Raw genomic sequence first — 22229 nt, forward strand, 5'->3', positions numbered from 1 at the left:
TGTGCTTCACAAAGTACAGTTAGACACCCTTTAACACTGGAGACAAGTTTCTTTTCACAAAACTTTCAGATCAATAGCCTGAAAACAACAGAAAACGTTTTGAAAAGCAACAGTTTAAAAATATTTAATGCAATTAAAGCTGTTTCAACATTCACTCTATCACAGCAAATACTTATCACTAATGATGGCCACACCTGAAGAAACACAGAGGCTAGTCGAGAGAGATAAGTGTATAATTCGTATTTGAACTTTAAACATTTTATGCATTGCCTGATTCTCAGGTTTTTAAAAACACTGAAATGCATGTCTAAATGTGTTTTATTGAAAGTGATCATCAAAAAATAATCTTGTCCTTATCTTTTGCAGAATGTACAATTTAGCCGCTTGCAGAATTTGCAACATTCACTAAACATCCTTCTTTTTTTAGTAACAATGCTAATCTGATTCTTCGGTCATGCTTCTCACTACTGCTGTGAAAGACTAATTGAAGTGACATGTGATGGGACTGAACAAAGTCAGCAAAAACAAAACTGCTAATGCTTTAGTAAAAGCAGTGCTACTTAAAATACTGCAGCTCAAAACATTTACAGCAATATGTACAGTATAGTAAAATGAAAACACTAAGACACTGCACACTTTATGAGTTGCATGGATTTTATGATCCAATGTGCAAAGATATTCACATTTCTCACCCTTAGGGTTTTTTTGTTTTGTTTTAAGGTTTCTGTTTATACAACTGTGGACTAATTACTGAGGAATGCAAAAATTTACAGTGATATTTGAACATTCAGAAAACCCACCTGACTTCACTGCAAGAAAATAATGATATAACCCAAAGAAAGAGACCGGCACTTGACAGACCCACTGCTCTCCTTTATCGAGCCTTGGTCCAATCAGTGTATATTCCTCAGGGTCTATTTATTCTGTTACGTAATGGTACTGAAAATTGCTTAGATACATAAAGACATCATGGGATGCAAAAGAGGACAAGTTTCCAATTAAGGATTTAATGTAATCTGAGTCGTAGCAGCTCAGCTACAAATCAAGCAACCCCACAGTCACACCCAGCTATGAACAAGTCTAGGTTCGTGGGCAAGACATGAGCAATTTGGGCACAATATTCATGCTAGTCTTGAGCAAAACATTTTGGGATGATCATTTGTCAGTATTTTATACTTATATTATTGTACCTTGTATTGACCCATTTTGGGTTGCTTGATTTCAAGTTCAAGTTTGTTGTCATTATACTCATATAAAGGTATATGGTATAAAAAAATGCTATTTAGCTTGCTCTCAGACAGTAAGAAGTACAAAAAAACCAACAACAATATAATTGTATAAGAAAAGAAAGACAGAGACAGGAAAGTCAACAGGCAATGTGCAAAACATCAGATGTGCAAAACCGTACATCAACAGAATGAAATAAAGGATAGAAAATTATGGTGAGTGAGCTTCTTGACATGTGAAGTAGAGGTAGATTTCAATGTGTGTTTGAGTTTTGGTAAGAGAGAAGGCACTGAGAGGTTCAGATCGTAGGTGAGAGAGGCTGGGAGTTTAATAGTTTGATAGTGTGGGGGTAAAAACTGTCTCTGAGTCTGGTAGTCCGGGCCCGAATGCTCCGATGGTAGAGGGTCAAACAGTCTGTAGCTGGGGTGTGTGGGGTCTTTGATGATGCTTAGAGCTTTCCTCAAGCACCGTCTGTAGGGCTTTGCAGTCAGCAAAACTGCAGTTGTCATACCACACTGTGATGCAACCTGTCAGTGTGCTTTCTGTAGTGCGTCTGTAAAAGTTAGTGAGGATCTGGGGGCATACTGTATCTTAGCCTTCTTCAACCGTCTTAGGAAGTACAGGCGCTGTTGCACTTTCTTGATCAGACAGGTGGTGTTGAGAGACCATGTGTGGTCCTCGGTGATATGGACACCAAGGAATTTAAAGTTACTGACCCTTTCCTATTCAGTCCCGTTGATGTGGATGGGGCATGTCTGTTTTGCAGTTTTCTGAAATCGACGATCAGCTCCTTGGTTTTGCTGACGTTGAGGGTGAGGTTGTTGTCTTCACACCACATTGTAAGGAGACTGACCTCCTCCCTGTAGGTCCTCTCATCATTGTCCATGATCAGACCTACAGTTGTGGGGTCATCGGCAAACTTGATGATGGAGTTGGTGTTGTGTTTGGCCTTACAGTCGTGGGTGTAGAGAGAATAGAGCAATGGACTAAGCACACACCCCTGGGGGACCCCAGCGTTCAGAGTTAGTGAGGTACAGTATGGTTTCCAAGCCTGACAGCCTGAGGTCTGCCTGTCAGAAAGTCCTGAATCCAGTTGCAGAGGGTGGTGTCGAGAACCAATGCACTGAGTTTCTTGACTAGTTTCTCTGGAATGATTAAAAGCTGAGCTGAAGTCGATGAATAGTAGTCTTGCGTATGTGTTCTTTTGATCCAGATGGGATAGAGCAGTGTGTATGGCAATGGAGATTGCGTCATCTGTGGATCTGTTGGGCCGGTAGGCAAATTGGTATCGGTCCAGTGTGTCTGGAATGGTGTCCTTAATGTGCCTCATGACCAGCCTCTCGAAGAGGTGTTAGTGCCACCAGTCGGTAGTCATTAAGGCATGTCACTGTGGTTTTCTTCGGTTCTGGGATGATGGTGGTTGTTTTGAAGCAGGTGGGGACTATGGCTTGGGCCAGAGACATATTAACAGGATACTAGTGGTAAAATATCTGTGTCCCAATACCACAATCCTCCATTAAGGAAAGACTCGTATAGCAGAGCCCTTGTCAAATCTGGTTACACTATTCCATCAGGGCCAGCTAGACTTGTCCTTAACACCAGTAATCCAGCTTTAAATCACAAGCTTCTACACACTTGGATCACTCATTTTGATCACTTTAGCAGATTTTCTCAGCAAAGCCCTTTAGAGATTACCCGAAATGAGAACCCCTGCCAGTGTCAAGGGAGAACAGTTACTGTAGATGTTCTTGACAAAAATAAACGACGATAAGTTCTCTCACTTCCTCATTTATAACATGATGCGTTTTCTGGTATAGTTCATAAACAAGCCAAAAAAGGAGGAGCAGCAAAAAGAAGCTGAAGGGGATTTTCTAAAATAAGATTGTATTCTAAAAATGAGCAAATACCTGCTAGGTTAATGTAAAGGTTCAAAGGGGGTGTGGGTTTGCATGTGAAGCATGCAATCACAAGGCTGTCTACACTCTGTGGGTGACAGGGCCTTCTCCTGTTATGCCCCAAAGCTCTGGAACGCTCTCCCCAAGGATATCAGAGTGTCACCTTCAAATCCAGACTCAAAACCTTCTTCTTTAGAAGAGCCTTTACTTCACTGGTTCTGTTCTTTACCCCCCTGCTCCTACTGTATTGAGTACCACCATCTACTGTCTCCGCTGTGTATTCTCATTGTGTTTATCTTGTGTATTGTTTTACTTTTATTGTTGTCATTCTGTAAAGCACTTTGAGGGGCCACCTTTAAAGGCGCTATATAAAATAAAGTTTATTATTGAATGTAACGGGGTATTTTTGTTATTGCGCTGAACAAACACAGAATTAGATTTAAGTTCAACGGCTTAATGTAGCTTTATCCTCCGTTTCCATTAATTTTATTATGAACAAAAGGAAAGCAACTGGAAACTACAGACACACTGCAGTAATGCAGGGAAAATGAAATCACAGCCAATCGTCTCTGTGCCAGTTATAAGGAAACATAACACCTCAAAGGGAAATGGCAAACAAAACATTTGCAGAGAATCTGCAAAATCATAAACCAGACTAAGAATCAAATTGAAAATGCTGCTAATTACAAAAAAATTTCTTCTGTAGCAAAATTCCAGTGGGACTCTCTGAACTGAACACTGAAAGGTCCCGCTAGCTGAAATACTTACACGGTGTATAATGAGGCACATTGTGATGTGATACATTGGCTGGCTTACAATACGCTTCAGCTCCATAGAAGGACTGTGTAAGAGTTCCTCTGCATGTCCAGCTTCAATCCTCACAAGCACAAGTGCAGTTTTCACCACAGGGGGGATTCTAGACCTGCAGCCCAACTGTAGACAGACAGCTCGCTGTGATGACCGTTAATTCCCCTCGCCACTCCACCTCACGGACACCAGGCTGCTGCTGTGGACTCCCCAAGAGTGACCGTGTGGACCGGAACCCGCAAAAACCAAGCTGGAGCACCCTGGCATGCACAGAGGGGGCTAGCGCTGGGACTGCCCTGTGCCTTCTCTCTTCATCAACCTAAACAGCACTTTGAAATCTACCTCTACCACACGTCAGGATGTTTACTTTCCATCATTTTTTATCCTTTATTTCAATCTGTTGACTTCTGATTTTACACAACTGTTGTTTTGCACATTGCCTGTTGTCTCGGTCTTTCTTTTGTTACACAATTACATTTAAGCGCCTTGGGGCAACCTTGTTGTGAAAGGCGCTATATAAAAAAATAAACTGAATTGAATTGACAGTTGTATGGTCATTTGTTTGCACTACTGACCGTCTAAGAATCTCGCTAAACAGCATTTCGTTATACCATATACCTGTGTATGAGTATAATGACAAACGTGAACTGAAAAAGGAGAGACTGTTAAAGAGCAAGCCATGACACATGAATCCAGAGCAGCTAGAGGGAGTTGTGAAGGAACAGTCCCTGACAATCCACAGTAAATCCGCCTTCACAGCCTCGTCCTTGCCTAGGCCAAGCGTCTTTCGAGGAAACAAAACGAGATTAACCAGAATTAACGGACAGTCACAGGAGGTGCTTGCAGGGGAAAGTTAAAAACAACAACATACTACAAGAACCCGTTAAGGCATTATTAAAACCTGCTCTGGCCATGGCAGCAGTCACGGGCGTTTTGAAAACGGCTCACAGCAGATTCAACAAACACATGCCTGAGTTCACAAGCAACGGCAAGCAAAGTGCAAAAGCACTCTGTGGGATTTCAAAACGTACAAAACCCATTTTATGTTTTCACATCGCATAATGGCAACACCAGGAACTGGTCTTATCAAATAAAACGGCTTAAGAGTGAAAGCTTTTTACTCCTGACTTCCTAAGCCTTCCCACTTTACAATGTAATGTGAAGAAATGGCAAAAAAGCATCCCAAAGAACACAAGCAAAGAAACTAATACTGATACTAGACTGCTAAAACAATTCTTGACACTAACCTGAAACTGAGACTGATAGGATATTTTCAGCGTCATTCTCTTCACATGAAGTCATGTACACTTTTCCTCACGAGAAAGTTAACAACTCTAGGCATGTACCAGTATACTACGAGCAAAACTATACAGATTCTGGATACTGACTGAGGGCTTTTACCAAGCGTTTACCAAATCACCTTGTTAGTAAGACCTGACTTTTGAAGGTTCAAGGAGATCTTACTGAAGTTTATACTAATGTTATAAACCAGAAAGACCCATGACTCCTCTGTAGCACACCGGTCACACAGGTAAACTGTCTAACATCAACAATTCATTGTCCCTAAACTATTTCTTAATTTTATTACAAAAGTGTTGCCTAGCTACTAAATCTATCATTTAACAGCAATAACTGCTGTAGATGTGTTTGAAAGGGATATTCATGGCTTTTTGCTACTGAGTGGGGTATAGTTCAAGCATCACAGGAGATTTAAAGAAAATGTTTATGTCATTCTTTTCGTTCCAACATTTGGAAAATAGGCTTGACTTTATTTGGAGTCACTAAAGAAAGACATTTTGAATCCTGGAAATAGCACAGACACAGTTCGTTTCAGACCGAGCTAATTTCAGACACAAAGACACCCTGGATTCCCTTGTGGTCCCTGACCTCCGGGACGTTCTCATGCCTGACGCACAGGTGACCTCTGGACCCACTCTGCGTGTTCCGAGTTTCAGACTCCTGTGGCTTACAGGACCACGCAGTTTCATTCGGTGGGCAGTTTCTCATTTTAATTCCCTATAAATATTTCAAAGCAGCCATTGTCTTGACTCCTCCAGTCAAAACTCACAGACCGTGACTAAAGGCTTCAGCTCTCTTATTTGCTCACCATCATTTCTCGGCGGCACTCTCTCTCTCTCTCTCCTACAGAGAGAGAGAGAGAGAGAGAGAGAGAGAGAGAGAGAGAGAGAGAGAGAGAGAGAGAGAGAGAGAGAGAGAGAGAGAGAGAGAGAGAGAGAGAGAGAGAGAGAGAGAGAGAGAGAGAGAGGGAGAGCACCGTGTGCCTAGCCTTGCCGTCTGCTCACCACTCCGCCATTCTGCACTGACATCTTACATATCCCCAAATCCTCTTTTCCACCCTGCAAACCACAGCTCTGCTGGCAGTGCTGAGAACGTCAGGTGAACAGGAGAGGTGGAACCCACGAGAACCTACATGGTCTGCTTGTGGGATTAAGAAAAAAAAGGAACATATGAATGAGGATAGAGTGACCTTCCAGTTCCCAGTTTAAGATGGGTGGGAGGAGTAAAATCACCTGCTTGTTTCACAATCATGGCACAGAATGCAGGATAAACACGTCTTCGCTCGCACACACGAGGAGTTTGTCCAAACCACCTGAAAGGATGGGCCGTGGGGAGAAACGTCTGCTTGGCACAAGGGTTATGATGATAGCCAAATGCAAAAACAACACTTCTCAATCTATAGAGCTTGGCAACAATCCGAGTACCTTAATAGCTTAAAGCACAGAAACAAATACACCTAATAGTAGCACGGCTAGTGCTTTATGAAACAATTCTTATGCACAGTGTCATACTGTGCGTCACAATACCATGCGATTCAAAGAACTGGACATTCACATGAACTACGCTCAAAACCAAGAAGTAATATATGAGGATATCAAAAATGATTCATTTGCATTTAGCTCATCTTGGTTCGGGCCTGAATAACAGAAGCCATCTAGCGTACAGTATATGCAATTTCTAATCTAAAACGAAAACATATCAGTAATTAGACCTTTTAATTTCAAAGTCTTATGTTTTTCTTCTTTTGGAGAGAGATGATGCTGGTAAAAAGCATACAGTAGCTGTTCCCAGGAAGAGAAAGTTGTGAGCTCTGTGGAAGGACAGCCGATTAGAGCCTGCATGCTCCCATTCAAGCAGTCACCTTACTTTTCTTACCCTTAACTCCGTTCAAGGTCTAAGAAATATACCAGCTTTGAACAACTCAGTTCAGAATTCAGCACTTATTTTTAACTGTCAGCTTAAAAGTAAAAGCCTTGAGCACTAAATCCAAATTCAGGCAAAAACAGCTTCTTTATTCACCGAAGAAAACATTAGTCCTCATGTTGGATGACACAGCAAAAAAAAATTCTATGGATTTATGATAAACTCCCTAAATTTAAATGATAAAAACATTGCAAATGAGCTGTTCTGCTGCCTACATTAGACTGGCAAGAAACCGAAGCTGAAGTAGCAAGCAGCAACACAATATTCCCCCTGAGGTGTTACTACGAATGAGCAAACCAGCGAGGACACAGTAACAAGGAGGACCTAGAAGCCACAACAGGGTAAACAGCTACTTACAGGGTGTTTGGCTGAAAGCCTGCCACTCACTGTACCGGTCTGGTTCCAGGTAGAAGAGACAGAGGTCTGAGGGAATGAAACAGACTCCATTAGAACAGGCTGCCATGCAGACACACTGAGACCGGCTCTTCTGCAGAGTGGTGGGGAAAAAATAAAACCAAATTCTTTAAAAAGAAGTTTACAATTCATGCCTTACCTACAGTATAAAGACACCTCTCCTGTGCACCTTAGGGATGCTCTGACTTGCGGTAGAGGATAAACAGACAGGGTGGCAAAATATACAGTATAAACTGCTGTGTGCAGCATGCCATGGAAAATACAACTAGTTAATGACAAACTATCTCTTAATGCTCCTGGTGCCACAAACCTATATATATAGTAAATAGGAGATCGCCTAGACCTAATTATCTACAAACAAATTCATGGGTAGCTTGTTTAAATCAGGCTCCAACTTTTTAAACTGTTTAAAGCAACCCACCATTAACACCTAGTGGCCACTGTTTTTATTCCATGTTGCTGCTTGTGGGAGAACTGATGAGGCTTCCTGCTGCCATCTAGTGTTCGCCACTAGATGATCATTCTTCTGTTCCTCCCTCACAGTTTCTAATGTCATGGGGAACCTGTCTACTGTAAGTATTGAACCCCAGTAAAAACACACTGCTTGTGTGGGTTAATCTTGCCACGGAGGGGGTCTCAGGGGAGGGGTCTGTAAGCAGATGACGCAAGTGCAGAATGAACTGAGCAACTGGCCACGTGTCCCAAAGCCCGCAGTGGTGATGGTGCATCCAGCAGGGGCAGCAGGGCTGGCTGAGTCATGTCACATAGGGACTCACTGCCTTTCTGGATAACAGCAGCTCACAAGAACCGTCGTTACAGTGAAATAGGAAAACACGCCGTAGCTAAAACGTTTACCCAATTCTAAGTGGGTGCTGTCCCTGTACTGCTATTCACCCCTAAATGCAAAAAAATATTAAGTCTGAATATTTGAGGAGAGAGCTTAAAGGAATTTCAGCCAAACATTAATGCTCTTTAACCTGCAATAGGGGATGACTTCAATGAGTCAGAGTGCGTAAGACAGCACAGTACTCAGCTCATTTTCAACACTGATGGGATATCCCTTAACATGATCTGGGCACAGTCTAGCAATTTAGAGTCTATCCTTCATGTTTGCAATAATATAAGGTTTTATGTTTCCTATAAAAGTAACAATAATATTAAAAAAGGATTTTTAAAAAGTATTTCTATATAACAACATGGCTTGATTAGCAGAAGCACCAAACCTCTTCCCATAGGCTAAAAATGAACCTGACTTGTCTCGGACTCTGATATCTTGGCGTTTATAGCTTTTCTCCTTCCAATGAAGGAGAGTGGGTTTGGTCTGGTGTGATTTTACAGCAAAGGAGGCTTTTGGAGGAATGAAGCTGACAAAGTAGATGCTTTCTGCAGTCAATAACAGCCTTTTTCTTCAACTGAGGCTGGGGTTATATTAAAATGTCTGGTATGCTGCCAATTATGTTGATGAAGCATTGGAATTACACCTGAATCTACTATTTACACCCCGTTCTGTCCATTTTCTAACCACTTCTTCAACTCAGGGTCAAAGAGGAGCTGCAGCCTATCCCAGCAATCATCGGACACAGGTCCAGGTCAGGACACTACTCAATCGCAGGGCACACACAGGCAGGCACTACCACCAGGGCGAACCTTCCCAGGAGCCAGTGTGTTTCTGGATTGCGGGAGGGAAACTGGAACACATGAAGAAGCGGAGAATACACAAACTCCCCGCAGACAGCACCCCAGGTCTGGAACTGAACCCTGGGCCCAGCGCTGTGAGAGAGCAATGCTAATCCTCACGTCACCCTGCTACACCCCATTGTATTACTTCAAAACTTGCATTTAACAGATCCCCTGCCCCTTTCAGACCCACAAGTCAAAATTACAGGGCAGAAAAAAGTTTTACGTTCCTTATTATACAGAACGTGGCACCTGGGTGCTCGGCTCTCACAATTCCATTGCTTACATTTACAAGAAATTTAGTAACTAAAGACCACAAGAATACAGACAGTATGCTCCAGAGATGACAAAAACAATTGAAAAAGAAGGAACAAGAGCAACGTCAACAGGAAGTATACATGGTACCAGATAATTCCAGCTCACTTACTTAAAACCATCACTTGCCCCCCAAGCACTGAGAACACCAGGACTATATCAGAGCCCAGATGAAGAGGTAAAGCTCCAAAATCCAACAGAAAAAAGTACATTTTCCATAAGTAAAGCTGGTAAACTTCACAAAATGTCAGTGACGTACAGATATTTAAAATATTAAGTCCCCATAAATCACATATTGACATATTTTGAAGCCTTTAATGAAATGCAAGTGAGGTTACATCACATATCTAACTTACCTTACTCATGCATGAAAGAATTCCATCCACATAAGCAGATTTGATCTTATGGACCTGTGGGGAAAAAAATGTAGAGGTCAGCTGGTACTACTAAATAGTGTACAGTAGCTTCGAAATGTGTTCATGACCTTGGAAAAAACTTTAACGGCTGACTTAATGTGAACATCGGGACCACATGTAACAGACAAATAAAAAATTAAAGACCAGTATGGCTGTCAAAGCAATAAATTCAACACCTCCCAAAATCAGCTACAGTACATTTCCACAATTCGACTGGGCGGCAGCACAGGGGGAGTGCCTGGATGAGGAACAAGTAAGGGTTAATTCCAGGCGTGAACCTGAGAAAGGCTCAACGCCGTTAATGTGGCACGTCTTCTTTCCACTTTTCAGTTTCAACACGAACTTCACCTTTACATTTCTAAACGTCTGATCAAGTTTCATGCATGGCCTGGCGGCACCCTTTCTGCGCACCCTGCCCTGGCAGGACAGATTCGAGCGTACGCTACGTGGAGCCTTTTTAATAGGCTTTCAAACTCCAGCTGAGGAACAACCAACCGCAACCCTGCTGCAGGACCTCCCCAGCTGGGTGGTGCGACCTGTGCTTGAGATCCGCTTTCTTCAATTAATGTCATCATCTACTAGATACAGTGAGGGCCCAGAAAACCTTTTTCATGCTCTCTAAACCAAGGGGTCACTGTGCTTATGTTGGCTTTGTATTGTTGTCAAAGAACCTCCTGCACAACTTGTTACCTGCAACACCAGATGATCCAGAGTAACCGTCCTTGTTTTCACTCTGTCCCAGCTTTTCAGTGTCAATCGCCGACACTGGGCAAGCATCTTCTTACCACCTGATTTTGTGCAAACATGTCTATGCTTACTTTATTTGCGGGAGGTTTGCAGGTATGAGTTACCATCTCTAACGGGGTCAGGTGACACCCAACAGTAAGTGCTAGTCATGTTTATCATATTACAAACTTGAATGTTTTATCCAAAGCAACCCACATTTCTACCTGATTGTACAGTACAGCTGAGGCAAACTGAATGCAATATCTAGTCTTATGGTTCACCAGCAGTATCCTACCTAGGATTTGAACCCACAGCCTTCCAGTTCTACGTCTAAAAATGCCAACTTTAAAAAGTCAACTCATTGCCCTCTGCAAGGATGATATTGCACCAGGGTTATTGCCTGAAAAGTAAAAGACCTCACTGCAACTTCATGCTCATGTGCTTAAAGGAAACAACAGTGTCAGAGATACTGTAGTGCCTCAACAAGCTGAAAGTCTGCAAACATCGTCTTGGCCGTAACATGTTCTTCACCTGGTTCCTTTTCTGTGTTGAGGCTGGATTAGCAGAGCTACCCAGAACAAGCCAGAGCAATGAGGAGGCAGGGGCTCAAACCCACCTATTGTGCCTTTGGTAGCTGGGAGGAACCTACCATGAACACAGCCAGAACACACGAACGCCACAGGGGATGAATCAAGCCCAGAATTCACCACTGTGTCATAACGTACAGCATGCGGGAAAAAAAAACTCTTACCGTACCTGCCTGTACTCCAAGATGATCTTGGGCAGAGGATGGAGGTCTTGCAGCTGCATTAACTAAGAAATACAAAAAAAGTGAAATGAAAAGAAAGCAAAAAAGGTCAATCATGCTTGACTTCAGAGCTTCTGAAGACAGACATGGACCGATTTCTTCTTGGGAGACCAACTTTTGAATTAGCCCCTCCTTACTGCTTCACTGCGATATTTATGTGAAATGGTACTTGACAGGAAAGGAGGAAAATGTTTTCTCATGATTTTTTTCCAGACTGTCTACTTGTCTATGAAGGGGACTGGCGGTATAGACTTTACTGGGGAAATTTATACAGTACCTGCCTTCAACTCCAGTGCTCATTTCTCTTCTCCGCTCTGTTTAGGGAATAATGACGCTAAATGTATTTTTTTTTTACCTTTCATTAAGTAATGCAATGAGATTCCACTCTCAGTGGATTGTCTTTTCTTAAAGGCATTCACGACACTGAACATTTGTAAAACCCATTGGCATGTACATATTTACTGCTGACATGAGGGTCAGTTAAGCAGCACAGCACACTTGTATTTTCAACTGACTGACATTGCAGGCTTAAGTACCACTCTGAAATTTAACACATTAGGGTTGTACTAGTACAGTGAAGACTACTATGAAAACCTTTTCTATTCAAGTTTTCTCTGCAAATACTCGAGATTAAGAGCTACAAAATAACACTACTGGAACAGCTTTTATTCTGGGGTTATCTTTGTAAATATCTTTGGAGATATCCGAGTTCTAAATATGGGCTCTTAAATATACTTTAGAATTTCTTTAGGAAAAGAACCGTAGGATTTGTCACTTCAGGAATAAGAACTGTTTGAATGACATCCTGGGAAACAAAGGATATATATTTCTGGAAGGTCAGGCCCAGGAGCAGATATGACTCCATTAATGACAGGCCTGATGACAGCAGGTGGAGGTAGCAGAGAGTTCGCAGTGAGAGAGATCACAGTGGTGGGAGCTCACTTCAGCACCAAGGACAGCTCATCAGACAGGTACTGTACACATGACGCATCCTATCACTGGTTCGTTTTAAAAGCTGCCTGGTGTCCCGAGTGGCTCAACCATCAGCACGATTTTTGTGACCGGTGAAAAGATGAGCACTTCCGAGGTGGGCAGGTCAGTGAGGGCTGCTTATACTTCCCCATTCTCCCCAGTGGGCGGCTAATGGGTTCATAGCTGAGAGCCAAGATGTGAAAAATGCAACTGGAGATTCCACAGGAGGTGAGGGCAACATACATAATTGGAGAATCTACATAACAGAAAGAGCTGCATGTTGATATGGAAGTAGAGTGAAGCTCACAGGCCTCCAACCCTGTCTGCCTTCTAGATGCTTCAAAGCATTACAGTAGGTCAAAATACCAGACCATTAAAGCACCTTTGGGCATGTGGTCTGTAGGAATGCTAATAAAGTTTCTATTTGGAGCAAAGCTGAGCTAAAACCGAAAAACAAAGGAAAACCGAAGTGGTGACGGACTCACAGTGGCCTCAGAGGTGGACTGCTGCTGCCTGAGGACGGTCTTGGGCAATTTCTTGTTCTCGCAGCGTTCATGAAGGCGCAGCTTCTCAAACAGGACCTACAGCACGATGCCACAGGACAGCCGTCAGAAATACGAAATCTCCCCCTCACTATTCTCAGTTCTGTAATCCCCTTTCTTCCTGCACTCCTGGATACATACCATACAGTATACACAACACACCCCCACCTCTGCAACCATCTTGGAGAACAGACAACGGTTGAATTTGTTTTATAGTGGAAGCATTCCTAAGAAACCTCCTTTGATCTAACTTGCAGATAGAGGTACATCTGAATCCCTGGTAGCAGGCTATTGAGCTCACAAAGGACAAACATGAGACAATCGATTGTCCTAGGCACCTTAGCATAGGCCAGGGGTCCTGGAGAGCCCCAGTCCGGTTATTCTAATAGGTCACCCCAAATCACTTTTTTGAGGGTAAGGACTACTTCTTCAGTAACTGGTCAATTAAGCAAGTAATGTTTAAAGATGAGAATGGTGGTACTCGAGTGCTGAAAAATGTTCTGATTTCTGTTAAATATGATCTGTGAGTTGGAAGGCACTGTCGCACAGTGGTTGAATTGCTGCCTCGCAGCGCTGGGGCCCTGGGCTCAATTACTGACTGAAGGCCCGTGGAGGTTGTGTGTCCTCTCTGTGTTCGGGTGGGTTTTTGCCAGGCACTCAGGTTTCCAGGTCAAAGACACACAGGTAAGTTAATGGGCTTCTGAGAAAATTGGTCCAGGTAAGAGTACGCGCGTGTCTGCCCTGAAATGGACTGGTATCTTGTCCAGGGCGCACCTTGCCTTGCAGCTGTTGTTTGCTGGGATAGGATCCGGCTCCTCCAGCACCCCGAATTGAAAGAAGTGGTTAGAAAATGGTTGGATGATCCCTAAATCGCAAAATTGAACATTCCACCTGTTTGATCCTTATTAAATTGTTCCAGACCTTTAGAAATTTAATAGCTATAGGCTATAAAATCTGCTGGACTGGAGCTCTGCAAGACCAGCGCTGGAGACCCACAACTGAGGCGTTGAGCTCTGGTGAGATCAGGCCTCAACATGCCAAGGCTGCAGCCGGTGCGTAGTCACTGCCCCACCTAGAAGTGGAGAAAAGATAAGAGATCCTGACCACGCGGAGCTGACTGCTGCTGGAAACCAGGAACTGCTGCCCTGCTGCCTGATGAGCCTCCTGCTCCAGCTGCTTCAGTTTCATCTGCACATGGAGAGAGAAAGCAAAAATGAGCCAAGTGTTCTGCTTACTCCCATGTGGCATTGACACGTGATGCATGTAATCCTGAGCACAAGGTCCTGAAATTCTCATTAGAAAAATGCTAATGAACTACTCCAGTCATGTAACACCACCAGCTGAAATTAAGATTGATAACACAAATTCTTCACAATCTGAAACACTACATACAGGAAAAACATTTTGGAAAGGCGGATTGCATTATTTATTCTGAATCCAACAGTTGAATGGAGATTTAAGACTTTCACCATATCTCATGGCAGCAGTGTGGAGCAGTGGCTTGGATTCTGGACTCTCAACTGTAACTAGTCAAATGTGACTAGTAATTGTCCCCTAGAGATTTGGTACAGAGCAGCACAATGTCCCTTTGTATTTCTTAATACCAGTAATGTGCTGTAGCAGTACAGACCATAGTGATCATTGTAGCCTTCATGTTTACAACACTGTCTAAAAGCAACTATATTACTCAGATCAGTGACCTAATGATAAGACTGAATGATTTAGCAATTTGTTGATGTCATACAAGAATTCAGCAACTGTTACTAGGCGATCAAAAGTCAGACTGCCCTGCTGGTCCCATAGTAGGAAATAAACTGCACTGCACAGCTGAGCTTCCAGTTTATAATGGAGACGAGCTGCAAAAATGACTTCTGATCCTCAGGGAAGCCCCAATCAATTACATCCCCTAATGCACAACTCCAGTCCTGGAAAGCCAGAAGGTTTCTGGCTCCCCTTCCACATGACACTTTCATTACCGAACTGATGTTTCCACACACGGGACCCCTCAGCAGAATCTAACCTAGAACCCTAACGTTGTGAGATAACTAGGAGCCTAGAACTAAGAATGCCACCATTCTCCTAAGAAATTACGTACAGATTTTTAAACCTACATGTGTTTTCAAGAAGGCTATCCTGTGCAGTTAATTTGTCATACACACAAGTGCAATGAAATGCCAAGGATAGGTGCAATACAAAGACAAAGGAATCACCAAAAACAAAACAAAACAGAACAGCAGCAGCAACAACGTTAAATAACATACAACTTTAAAAAAAAGTGTGAGGAAAAAAACCCCATCAGCCAGCTTGAGTCTGGGCTGCGCAAATAGTCAACTAGGAACTAAGGGCTTGCCAGGCTGTGGCTTACAGTGGGTCAAGAGCTGCGCCAAATGAAGTCTGGACAGCAGTCAAACAAGGATGTTAACACCCCCCCTTTTATCACTGAGGAATAAAAAGTTCTTTTCATTATCCCTGAACGCCTGCTCTTCTTGAAACAAGCCCTCAGCTATGAGGGGCTTCAAGCTAGATTTAACATTGGTGGTCTATCCAATGTCAACTCTGCTGAGGGAGCTATAAGGCTTGCAGTCTGAAAAAAGGAGGGCACCTTTTCGAGGAAAGCAATCAACAGCGCTCATCACCATGCTGCCCGCCTAGCCTGCCTGGCTGCTAAAAATGTATCCAAGGGATCGTATTCAGCCTTTTCTCCTCAATGCTAGTATTACAGACAGCCATAACATCGAGGTGAACTGAATGGCTACTGGCGACTCATATTTGGGGGGTACAAAAGGAACGGGCATATCTGTCTACACCAATTTTATGGTAATCAGAGGGCTGAACTGCCATACTGTAGACAAGCTGCAAAAAGAAGGCTGTTTGCCGATGGCACCCTCAGCCGAAATAAAACCACCCTCTACAGCTCTGGGAAGAGTACAGGAATAGCAGCCAAGAAAACTGAAATTGAGGTCTTTATCACAGAGCAGTGAGCAACGCATGTCTCCTTTCATTCCTGGTCCCTGTCTTTCACCCTGCCCCAGTGTCAACCCAATCCGAAGCTTCATCGGCAGTGAGCTCGGGGGAGCGCATACGGCAACGCGCTTCCTTTTCAGGGAAAAACTATCTTAAAACAAGATGATTTTCTCCTACGCCACAGAATCAAGCCGAACTCCAGATAACCTCTTTAAGAACTTCCAGGAGCCAGGCAATCAGGACAGATTCGGTTTAGCAGCAGAAAAAGAGTTCACGCAGCACAGGAGGCTTGGAACGTGAATATAACGGCTTCAGTCCATTTGCACTAGTCAGGATGATTACAGCCTGCTAGAGAGATAGTAAGCTGTTTAGACACCAGCTGAAGCAAGAGAGCAGACGGACATCTGCAATGCAGGACCAACTGTAGGGAGACGTCCAGTTTGCAGAGGCAGCAGAGATAGAGTGGTGCGACATCATTTTGCTATGAGTGTTCTATTTATAACTGTGAAAGTGTGCATCAATGTTCTCAAAGAAAATGCTGTGTTAGTTTAACCTCTTAACACATCACTCAGAGCTGTCAAGCTACTTAACGTGGTGAAAATGTGATTTATCCAGTTCTCACAAATTCAGTACGCTCTCAATTTTAATCTCCAAATTCACATGAACTCTGAAAATGTCCTATAGAAATGAGCAACAAATGTTTGATAAGTCAAAGGTATATTTCTTATTTTTTTGAGGAAACCAAATCTATTTACAGGGACAGTGCAAAAAGTACAGTTCTTTCTACTGCTTTCCCCACAGCTTCACATGTTTTAATGAAGCTGGAGAAGCTGTGCAAAATGAAGGCTGGACAGTAGTAAAACAAGGATGATGTTATCACCCCCACTTTTATCACTGCCTGCTCTACTTGAAAGAAGCTCTCAGCTGTAGCAAATCTGACTTGCTGAATGGATATGAAATTTAATCTTCAATAACTTAAGTCCAAACCTAAACACCATCCCCGACCTCATTCTTAGAATTTCAGTACGACGAGGCGAAAGTCTACACTTTGACAGAAATGGATCTCCAGACAATTGTCATCTTATTTTCAGAGGCATGAGAAAAGGGGACTTACCCCTTATATTCAGAAGACCAAAATAATCTTTAGAAGCTTACCCACAGCAATGATACAGATTCCCGATGAATGACTTAAGAACGCACAGCACTATCCATGCCTTGGGAGTTACCTTTCACAGAAGGCAGACATTAAAGAAGCCCAACAGCCCCAGAAAGCCGGTGTACCCCATTCCATTTGAGCAAGCTGGTGGAGGATCACCTCATTAAAAATGAAGCCAAACAGTTGATATGCCTTACAGTCATTATTTCAACACCTTTTTGCAAACAAACTAAGTATCAGGAGCAAGGACAGATGCACCAGGATTACTGTTCTCTCCCAAGAAGGCACCACAGGCACTGAGGTACCGTCTGGGTTGGTTGTGTTGCTGGATGAGGTCTTTCAGCAGGTTCACCAAGGCAATCACACCAGAGAACAGAAGTGTTTTAAAGATATAGCAAAAACAGACATGGAGAAACAACATCCAAAGAGATTATGGCCCTTGACTCCATCAGGCGGATGAAGAAAAATGAGAAGCAGTTCTGAACCTTGAGACCGAAAATGGGAACACAGAAACAAAGAGAACTGCACAGGGCACACACAATGACAGAACAGCGCAGCACAAGACCCGATACCACCCGGGTCAACACCTGATCCTGACGTTAAAGTGGGAAGATCCCGTACTGATCTTATCGGTTACTTTCAAGGTAGGTTTAAGCTAGGCAATCATTACCCATAAAGTATAGAAAATAGGCTGGACAAAGATTAACCAAACAGACCACGTTATTCAGTACAACATTCTTGTATCAGGAAATGCATCAAAAGCACAGCATGTGTTCAGCATGTGTTCATGTGTTTCCATGAATGCAGACTGACTTTGTTAGACCAATGCAGGTCATAGAGTTCCATATTGCACCCCATGAATAAGCTGGCTTGCCAGCGTCATACTGTACCCCCAGGATCTTAGACGTTTTCTCCAGTGCATCCTTGTCTACATGTATCCGATGGATTTCCATGACTGCAATGTGAAACAAGAACAGCTTGGTTATATGTTTAAATGTTCAGGTTTACATTGTTCATTGATAATAGTGGAATAAATAAGAAACCCTGTCTCCTTTGTTTAATAAATGAATGCTGTAACGATAGAAAACAAATCAGTGCCAAACTACATGATGAACTCTGATACCACCATGAACAAAAGTGCAGTCGCTTGGCACACACATGACTAGAATTCATTTTTAAATTAAAATGTATTTTATTCATGTCCACACGTTTAAAGGACCACACCGTTTTTAAAGTCTGTGGTCTTATTCAAGCCAACATTGTTTACCAGGTTACTGCATTCCCAGTCTATCCAGGGGACAGGCAACTATGGTGTGAAATGTAGGACCTTATATAAGAAAATGGATAAATGTTCAGCTTCAAAAGCAAGCACAGTTGTGAATCACTCTTTGATGTAATAGTGGGAGAAGCCCTTGCACTGACTTGATTTCTTGTTACATTAACACAAAAAGGAGATGATTATGAAACTAAACACTCATATTGAACTTCATTTATACAGTATTTTACATGGATTTCGAAATACTCAAGGAGTATTTTAGTTTTTAGCAGATGAAAAGCACTAAAGCTATTCACAAGAAATTGTTCAGTGCTCAAATACAGTATATTGAACTGCTAAAGTCTGAAAAAAGCGATTTAACAGAAACCCTCTGCATTACAAGGGAGAAAGCCTACACCCTGCAACAGTGTTGAGTATCTACAGTACCTACTACTAAGAACTCTTACAGCCTAAAAACCTGTAATGTCTGCATCTTCTAATTTAAACAACACTAAGATGTTGACTAACAATACCCTGAAACAGAAAGCTTTTTATTTGACCACCAGTATCAAAGAAAGCAAAACACCCATTCACTCAGGAAAAACAGTGGTACCGAGTACTTGCTTTCACAAAGAAATTTAAGAAAAACAACGCCTCTGCTCAATGTGGTTTTGAGCAACTGTTCTGGAGAACAAAAAAATCAAGCTTCTACCCTAATGCAGTGACCTCGGAAGGTGACAGTCCATTACATCATCTTGCATTTGTTCATAAGTAAAACACAAGTGAGAAGAATCAAGAAGAGAATTAAATAAGACCCCCATCTACCTTGTGCCACAGTCCTGGTAGTAGTTTAACTTACCTCGGATGTGGCCTCTGTCCCTGGCTGCTGGCATTCTGTGGCTTTGGGGCACATTTTCAGTCTTGGTTATTGTCTAAGTGCTGCCCTCCACCGCTACCTGAGATTCATTCCTATCATGACCAGTAAGGGCTAATAATAGACCTGCACTGGGGGCAAGTGCTCAATTAAATACAAAGGCTGAGAAATACCAGTGGCTGTTAGGTCTGTAGTGCATTCAATCACAGAATCCTCCTGTATCTGAAACTCTTTGTGACCGGATAATTAAAATGGTATGTGGGGGAAAAAGATGCTAAATCAAATGAATATTTTGGAGTCTGGCACATTGTATACCTGGGAAGTGGAGGCCCCTAATTTCTAACACAGAACCTGAGACAATATAACTGAGATACACCTATATAACACGGTGTATTTACAGAAGACAGATTCCTAATACAAGAAATCGTATAAGGCCAATAAAGCGATCTCTCTTACATCCTTTTGTATAACAAAATCAAAGGGCATAGATTCTAGTCTGTGCCATAAAAAACAAAGCCCACAGGCAAGGGGGCTAAGAGGAAACCCGCTCTCACCTGCCAGTACTGTGGTGAGTCGGAGCTCCACACTACAGAACAGCTTCCACAGGCCTTGCTCCTGGAAAGGAACAGAAGTCCATGAATGAGGACTAGTACTGCATGTCAGCTTCTGAACTCCTCAGTGCACGAAACAGGAAGGAGATAACTTTGTCAAAGGTGGTCATATTTCTTAGGGACAGAAAGCAGACTGGTGTCGAGCCATCAGTCATCCGCTGTAAGGGTGACATGTTTGCCGCAGCCATTCATCACACTATCACCAGCCACAGTGCTGCCCACTGCTCAGGTTACTCTGAATGGAAAGCCTTAATAATGTTCCAATGGGGAGCACCTCCGTGCTCTGATGTCCTCAAGTGTAGACCGTCAAACGGATTGAGACTCGCCTGCAAACTGGCACGGAGATCCATCATGAGCCGATAGAGCACCAGGAGGCTGCCGCTCACATTCGGCTGCGTATGGGAAGAAACGGAGAGAGAGGGCTCACACTCAAGGGGACAGTGACCGACATGCCAACAGTCTGAAAGCAGTACCGCTGCAAAAGCTGCGATGGCTCCAGCAAGTGTCAGTGGGGCTGTGGACACAAATGCCTATTGAACCAGGGGCTGGTAGGATGAGACCCTTCTTTAGTCTGCCCTGGAATGTCAAAAGCAGAGTAACGATTAAGGCTTTGCATCCAGAAGAGACTTGACTATTTTTAATTTGAAAGGTTTAAAATAATTATTTGCTTGTTACACTAGGGTAAGACCTCTTCTGAGAGACAAGCCATCAAAAACTGGTTGAAATACTAGAATAAAAGTGATTATAAAAATGTCTAAATTTCAAGTAAGGGTAAATCAACTTAAACATTTGTAGTATACTCCAAGAAAGGACCACATTCAAACTATTTCTATGCAAATAAAGCATCTAATTAAATCAGATTTTATTTTCCTGGCACAAAGACTTTAGACTTTTCTATTAGTGCATAATGGAAGGGGGCAACATTAACTGCTCATACAAGTGTAACTTCAACAGCTGTGCTGCTACGAACCCTTTCATTAAGGAAAACTACTCAAGCAAAGGTTACTCTAACTGCTCAAACCGAAATTCTATATGGCCAATAAAGTGATCTAAATGTACATGTTAGCAACCATATCGTTTTAATCTCTAGGGATCCGGAAGCACTTAATTTATACAAGAGAGGACCCACATCATCCAGCACCTGGGGGACACATGGAAGCCAATACATGTCTCGCAAATGTTCAAGGACTGTTCCAGTTTATTGTGTATGAAACCCCAGAGGCACGGCTGCCACTGTCATCCTGCACACTGCAGGACGGCCCCGGTCTTCTCTCACCTCCCTGGCTCCAGCACAAGGCTTGACTGCAGCTCGGGTTTTGCAGCGTTTGGCCACAAGGTCCCAGAAGCAGGAAGCAGTGTCGGCAGGATCCAACAGCCAGGCTGCGATCTGAGGGTCCAGAATTCTGCAGAGGGCGACTGCAAGACCATTTCAAACAGGGCAAGTGTCTTCTCAGCCTTTTTTCTCAGTCTTTTTGTTTGCACACAAATTTCACATGGATAATAAGGTTTTTAGCATTTGACTAAAAGTCACATACTTACAATATACAAGTCCTACGAATCTTTAATGACATCTTAACTTACTTTATATACCACTGTGGCCAGCAACAGTAAGAATCAAGCCCTTAAACATTCATAATCTCCCATGGAGACAAATAATTTGGAAGCTAAATTCCCTTCACAGCATAAGGACAGACAAAACTGATATACTTTAGAAATACAATGTGTATGTTTGCCATTTTGCAAATAAACCAGTTTGATTAGGATATTGTGAGGCACAAATATATGCCTGAAGATAAGAACAGAGCTCCTGATCCTTTTTTCATGCTCCCCATTATCTGCTGAACGTGAAGGGAAAAAATGTGCCAACCCATGCATTAAAGAACTGGGCTCATTTGCAAATGTGAAGCAGACACATAAGCTACACAAGTGCATTGCTTTTAATACAAAAGAGTGCCATTGATTCAGCAGAAGACAGATCCAACACGCTCTGGAAATGTTATTGGCAGGAACCTTAGAGGGGTGTTCTGAACACCATGTTAAAGGACCAACTGAGCAACATTATCAGCAAAGCAATGAACAGAGCTAGCAACTCAAGTGGACATCATGTGAAAACGATGTGCATGAGAGCAGATACCAGGTTCTAGCATAAACAATGATATGATCATAATGTACGAATTGTTATGCGTGTATCAAAGGGGGACAATAAACTCCTGCCAAACAGAAAAAAATTGTTTTGTGATGATCCTCTGTTCTGTTTCTTTTGGTAGTGCTAAATGAAGCCACCCAGCCATGCTGATGGAACTGTACCACTGCTTGTCTCAAGAAATGGAATGAAGAGACTCTTGGGA

The 22229-nt window shown here is 42.7% G+C and overlaps 1 protein-coding gene across 1 annotated transcript in view; it reads right to left on the minus strand.

Moving 5' to 3' along the window:
- The window catches only part of poln (polymerase (DNA directed) nu), a 146946-nt gene that overhangs the window by 103360 nt on the left and 21357 nt on the right, over positions 1–22229 (minus strand). Inside the window, exons 8-16 of the mRNA XM_069194065.1 lie at positions 21158–21297; positions 20130–20273; positions 19825–19885; positions 18032–18096; positions 14126–14209; positions 12965–13060; positions 11456–11512; positions 9914–9967; positions 7509–7574 (exon numbers count right to left, since the gene is read on the minus strand). Of these exons, the coding sequence (XP_069050166.1) occupies positions 7509–7574; positions 9914–9967; positions 11456–11512; positions 12965–13060; positions 14126–14209; positions 18032–18096; positions 19825–19885; positions 20130–20273; positions 21158–21297 (767 nt within the window). The remainder of the gene's footprint in view (positions 1–7508; positions 7575–9913; positions 9968–11455; positions 11513–12964; positions 13061–14125; positions 14210–18031; positions 18097–19824; positions 19886–20129; positions 20274–21157; positions 21298–22229) is intronic.

The sequence above is a fragment of the Lepisosteus oculatus genome, chromosome 1 (genome assembly GCF_040954835.1).
Source record: "Lepisosteus oculatus isolate fLepOcu1 chromosome 1, fLepOcu1.hap2, whole genome shotgun sequence".
Lineage (NCBI taxonomy): Eukaryota > Metazoa > Chordata > Actinopteri > Semionotiformes > Lepisosteidae > Lepisosteus > Lepisosteus oculatus.